The sequence below is a fragment of the Hippoglossus hippoglossus genome, chromosome 13, assembly GCF_009819705.1.
Source record: "Hippoglossus hippoglossus isolate fHipHip1 chromosome 13, fHipHip1.pri, whole genome shotgun sequence".
NCBI classification, from domain to species: domain Eukaryota; kingdom Metazoa; phylum Chordata; class Actinopteri; order Pleuronectiformes; family Pleuronectidae; genus Hippoglossus; species Hippoglossus hippoglossus.
This window is the reverse complement of record NC_047163.1, coordinates 15,733,336-15,739,379: the sequence shown is the minus strand read 5'-3', so window position 1 is coordinate 15,739,379 and position 6,044 is coordinate 15,733,336. Positions and strand designations below refer to the sequence as shown.

The following is a 6,044-nucleotide window of genomic DNA, read 5'->3' as shown; positions in this document are numbered from 1 at the left end:
ACATTTCCAGAGTGAAGGAGAGACAGAGCAACAGGCGCCATGACTTTGCTGTCTACGGCCGTGCCCTGTGTTCAACAGGCTGAGCGACGCATGGTGACAGATTTACTGCACCGTGGGAAGATTCATTATGGAAATGGAACGGTTGAGGCTAGAGTGCAAGGCCAACATGTCATTATCAACCGCAGGGTTTCATATTCATCATACCAAGCATGCAACTACAACAGCACCTCTCCCCGAGGCGTACGACTACTTGCACCAAAATAAATTGAGGTTGTGAATCAGCCCTTGAGACTGTTGAGACAAGACCTGGAGACAAAGAGGACAAGGCAACTTCTGCTCCTTATTGAAACATTGACAAACCACTGATCTGTAATTGGTTATTAAGTAAAATTAAATAATACAAAAAACTGACCACCCACTGCAGAATTTTGAACATAGATTACATAAGATTAGGGACTTTGTGTACTCAAGGCAACAAATCCTCCCCGACAGATGTTTCTAAAAATAAAAGAAGCTTAAAACTGGGGCTTGTTTGCCTCTATTCTGATCAACAACCCAAAACATTTGCTTTCCTTTGATAATCCTTTAATTCATGCTAATAAAAAGAATGCAGGTCATGAAAATAAAAAGTGTTGGATTTAGTGCCATCTAATGGTGAGTTTGCTAATTGCACCCAACTAAATGCTAATCCACCCTCGTCTTCCCGGAATGTAGAAGAACCTTCAGTGGCCTTCAGGGAACGTAACAATGCAAAGGACTCTCTCTAGTCTGGTACCAGTGTTTGTCCCTTCTGAGCTACTGTAGAAACATGGAGGTACAACATGAAGGACTCTGTACAAACCTGGTCTCCATGTAGATATTACAGACTCATTGTGAAGCCACCACTCGGCTAAAGGCTGGACAACGTAGAGAAGACCACACTTTAGTTTGATTAAGAATAATTTTATTTAAAGAATTGAAAAGGAAATTTAAACAGACACAAACCAAATACTGTGGAAGCCACCAGCTCATGTAGTGCAGCCAGGTGACCTGAATCTACCTGACAACCAGACTCCACCCATCATGCTCCTGCAGGAAGGGGCCTGCTCACAGAGGGTCGACACAATAAGGTAACACAAACATTATCTTCATGAATATTATTTTTCATCACTGCCAATAGATCCCCTTAAATCCTATACACTGGACATTTAAGTTGAGATAATGATGTAACAGGCCACAAGATGTCAGGCTGCAGGACCGCTTGTCAGACGTGGATCAGGTCTAGGACTCCTTCCTTCGTAAATTTAGCTGAAAAAGCTTCTTTACTTTTAAATAAGGTGTCATTTCAAATGTAGCACTTTTACTTGGGCTTATGTATTATTACTTTCACCAAAGTGAAGGATCTGAGTTCTTCACTGACCTTCACTACTCATCCTCCATCACTCGGACTCCATCAGCATGATTCTGCTGTTTTTCACACCGCTGGTGGTAGCATTGTTACCTCTGACCTGTTATCACTGGTTAGCAGCTGTAATCTTATGGCAAAGCTGATGAAGATTTTCTCCACCAGCACCAGCACCATCACCATCCCTCCTTCTCCTCCTCCTCCTCCTCCCCCCTCTCTGCCTTCTTGGAAGCCAAGGAGAGGTTATGGACGATGAGACTCTAAATGAGGAGGTTGCAGAGCTCCTCCACGACTCTGCACAGAAGAGAGAGAGAGAGAGTGGTGTGCGTGAGTGTGAGGAGGTGGTGTTGGGGGGGGCGGAGGGGTCAGTGTCGTCAGCTCTTGTCGTCACTGTGACTCAGAGACAAAAAAGAGCAGAGAGCCCTCCCCTTCTCCTCCAGCATCCCTACCTTCTCTCCCTCAGCCTCCTCAGCATCAGTCAGTCCTCCCTGCGCACAGCTGAGGCTCAGCATCCTTACAGCCTCCTCTCTCTTTCTCTGACACACACACACACGCACAGTCTCACACACCTCTCAGTTGCTGCTGAGCTCATTCAGCAACGACCTGAGGAAGGAGGAGAAAGAAACACCCAACACAAAGAAAAGGAGGAAAAGAGAAGAACCAGGAGGATCAGGATGAGGGCGAGTGTGCTGTGCAGTGTGCCGGCACTTCCCTGCTGCCGTCCCACACACTCCGTCCGCCGTTTCGCCTCCCTGCTGCTTGTCCCCCTCCTCCTGCTCCTGAGCAGCAGCATCAGCAGCGGCAGCAGCATCGGGGCCGTCCCTTCCCCGTTCCAGCTGGCCCCGGACACCCCGGCTCCAGCTGAGCCCACCCCGACCCAGCCCACCCCGCGCCCGGACCCCTGCGTAGGCCGCCCCTGCCTCAACGCGGGCGAGTGCCTGGCCCTGCCCTCTGCCGGCAGGCCGGAGGACACCTGGGAGTACACCTGCACCTGCAGCCAGGGCTTCACGGGACGCAACTGCGAGGTAGGAGCACATTTAGTGTGTGTGTGTGTGTGTGTGTGTTAGGTTTCTTTAGACAGACACATCATGCTTCATTTTTTATTATTTTACTTTTGATATGAATTGTATCACTTTACTGCACCTTTTTATTTTGTATTCCTCACACCAGAGTCTCCAGGATCCATTATCCTCACTGTCCTGTATTAAATATCACTACTACCACTGCCGTCGTCTTTCTGCTGCTGCATCCAGAGTATCCACCTGATGTGTGTGATCAACCGGAGTGTTTTCATTTGTATGCGTGTGGTACAGTATGTGACGGTATGTGAGAGGCGTTCATGCTCCTCTGCTGCTCGCGGATGTTTTTTTCTTCTTGGGAGCATGTGCTGCCACTGAGACACGGAGGCGAGTGCTGCGTTGCTGTGGCAACAGGAGGGAAGGAAGGTGCGAGTGTGTGTAAGAGAGAGAGAAGTGTGTGTGTGTGTGTGCGCGCGTGCACTCACTGTCTGTATGTGCGTGACTGAGATGTAACAAAGACGTCCTCATAGACAGAGGTGACACAATGACACGAGACATTATGGACAGGACAACATCACACACAGTAACACAATAGCGCAGTCATTAAATTGCATGTACATCGTGAGTCTTTTTGGACATTTTTAGTTTCGCTTCTCTCTGCAAACTAAAAGTGGTGCAAAGTTACAGCAGGTCGTCACTCAAACAAACTTACTTTGTGCGCTTTGCATACTTGCTCACATTTTTGTCTATTTCCCTCATAAAACCCATGAATATGGAGTAGCACTTGATAATCCCTTAGAAGATCCCTTAGAAAGTGTTTGCATACGAATAGACAGCAAGTTCTAATAAGTCGATATATGGATAAACCAGTGTCACACATTCTTTTACATGATCTATAGTTGATCTACACAACTTTGTTCCTCCTACTGCTGCGTTTTTACATCTCCGCCAATTCGATGACATTTAAAGTCCCGAAACAGCCTCAATTTGTCCTAATTTAGCAAAATCCAGCTCTTGCGCTGCACTGCATGAAATTCATCTGAGCTCTACAACAAACAGACTGTGGCCGAGCTTTAGCAGCTATAGGCTCAATAAGCAGCCGGGCCTGTGAGTCATGCTGGGGTGAAAGCGAGCATGTGTGCTCGCAGCAGCAGAGAGGATAAATGAGTCGACTGCACCATCACTGAGGGAAGAAGACAAGAGGACTGGGTGAACGTGAACTACCAACAGGTGGCAGCCATACCCCCTTCTTTTGAGTTATATTTGCCTTTCGTGTGTGTGCATGTGGAGGGACTGTACAGATGCACTTGCTGCTGGTTTGCAGGCAGGATTGAAGCTGTTTTGTGTAGCATTTAGCCCAGGACCTGATCTCCTGGTCTGTCCTGGTTTCATGTCTCAGAATAGAAAGCAGCTGCAGTCAGTTACCTCACTGCGCTCTGCTCCACACAAACCTCACAGGACGACGTCACACAGCCTGAGCTGAGGCCGTTCTACACATTCACAGGGGGAGAATTTTCAGTCATATTTTTCACGTCACCCATCTAGTAAAAAGCCCTCGGTCCTCTTCTGGTGTTAAATTCAGAGATGACAACATCCACTTCAGCTCCATCCCTCTCATGAGGCAAAGCTCAGGTTCGACACAGGCTCCCGGCCGGACCCAAGGGGAATTGTAGATTTTTTTTTTTTTCGTCACTTCCCTCCCGCTGGTTGTTTCTTCTCCATGGAAACTGGAGCAGCGGTGAATGGAGATTCTATAAGTGACCTGATTGGCTGAGCGTGGTGCTCGTTTGCATCCTCTGACCTCTGCATGTGGCACAACAACACTGATGAGAGAGGAGATCAGATTGAAGAAAGAGATAGAGGAAAAGGAGGGTGAGGAATGAGTTAGGGGGAAACAAGAAGGATGGATTAAAGTCATGTGGGGCGTCATATCAATAAGTTTGCTTTTGCTTGTCATTGTCTACATCCATACAACTATATTTCATTTGAAAATGGCGTTTTCAAACTAAAATGATCTCTGTCCACATAAGTGTTTTAGCTCCGAATCCCTTTTAATCCCCGTCCATACTAACGCACCTGAAAACACATAATACTCACACACACTGGGCATGCACGTCCCACTGGACACAGAAATCACACGGATAATAGCTTGCACATAATAATAACTGTTAGTAAAGACAACAGTGCTTGTCGTCCTTCTGGGCAATCAATGACTTAAGAGATGAGTATAGATTTTTGGAAGTAGAATCCCATGGTCGTCTCTCCTGTTCTCATTCATGATCAGGCTGTTGAGTTGGTGTAGTATGAATATCGTGTCACAGCTTAGTAGTTTTAAGGTCCGTAGTACTTTTTTGAATACGTTGTATTCTTGTTTTGTTCTCTTTTATCTGATGGTGCTGGTCACTCACTCAAAAACAGGACTCAGCCGCAGGGTTGTGTAAACGTGTGCAGTAACATTGACCTTCACTTGTACAAGGTCAAGATTTTGAAGAAGGTCTGAACAATCTTAGAGCCACCCATTCTTGAGTGAGATTCTGTTGCTTTCGTCTGGCCAACAGATTTAAAAAGTCACTTATTCCTAGCAGCCAAATATCTCACTGTGACGTATTTGTCTTTATTGTTACAATGTGGTTTGACCTTATGTGCTGGCTGCACAATCAATTGCCCCTCCAGGGTTGTTAAGATACCTTGAAAGGAAAGAGAAAGAGCATGAGAAAAGGGGAAGAGGAGAGCGGGTGAAAGGAAACCATGAATCGTTTCTTAAAGAGAGTTTTTGGAGCTTAGCGAAGTCTTATGTCCTCTCTGCACTTTTATCTCAAATTCTCTGTCAAACCTGGATGGATTAGAGTATGTTTTTTTCCCTTCTCTTTATTCAAGAGCATCGTCTTGCAGTTTGAGAGGGTGAGATGTCGATTTTAGAGGGTCAGATGGTGTAATGCTTTCAATCTATTTTGTCGCTGTCACTTGGATATTTTGTCGCTTGCTCTCAGATTTCCTGGACTCCTGCTTCAGCTCTTCTCCTCGTCTGTGCACACATGAAACATGTGATCTGGAATTTTTGCTTCTACATTTGAATTCTTTTGTGCAACAATTTCCCCGATGTGTGGATAAATAAAGTTCTATCTAATCTATCTAATCTAAGTCAAAGTTACCAACAGGATGCCAGGTGTAGTGATGGCAAATGACGCTCTCGTTGTGGTTGCGTTCACTTTATTTATTTGAGTATCTCGTACGAGCAGTTACTTTAACCTGGTTCATGTTTTGCAAGATTATTATATCTTATTATATTTTGCAATATTTTGAAATAATGTTTTGTGGCTTTATTCCCACAGCTGTGTTTTAGTTTTTTAGTTCTATACTGCAGGCATCAAATACCCCCTAATGCAAACCACAGCAGCAGACGCCAGTGGAAAAACAATCCCACACTACTTGTTAAACTAACTGAGTTTTCATATCATCCCGCACCTTTTGTGGAAGGCCGCTGGCGAGATGTCCTACTGGAATTCACTGCTACTGGTCTTTCTGTGAGTTATTGGCTTCTCAGCTTCGAGCCCATTCATTATTGAAAGGCCTGTTGTGCACCCTGATGGATTTGGTAACTTGTTTCACACACACACACACACACACACACACACACACAC

General features: G+C 45.6%; 1 protein-coding gene across 2 annotated transcripts in view; it reads left to right on the top strand.

Annotated features, from left to right (window-relative positions):
• Positions 1 to 1,822: 1,822 nt before the first annotated feature.
• dner (delta/notch-like EGF repeat containing) overlaps positions 1,823 to 6,044 on the top strand; it is a 57,041-nt gene continuing 52,819 nt past the window's right edge. For both annotated transcript variants that reach the window (XM_034604526.1, XM_034604527.1), the window contains exon 1: positions 1,823 to 2,409. In XM_034604526.1, the coding sequence (XP_034460417.1) occupies positions 2,059 to 2,409 (351 nt within the window). In that variant the 5' untranslated portion in view covers positions 1,823 to 2,058. The remainder of the gene's footprint in view (positions 2,410 to 6,044) is intronic.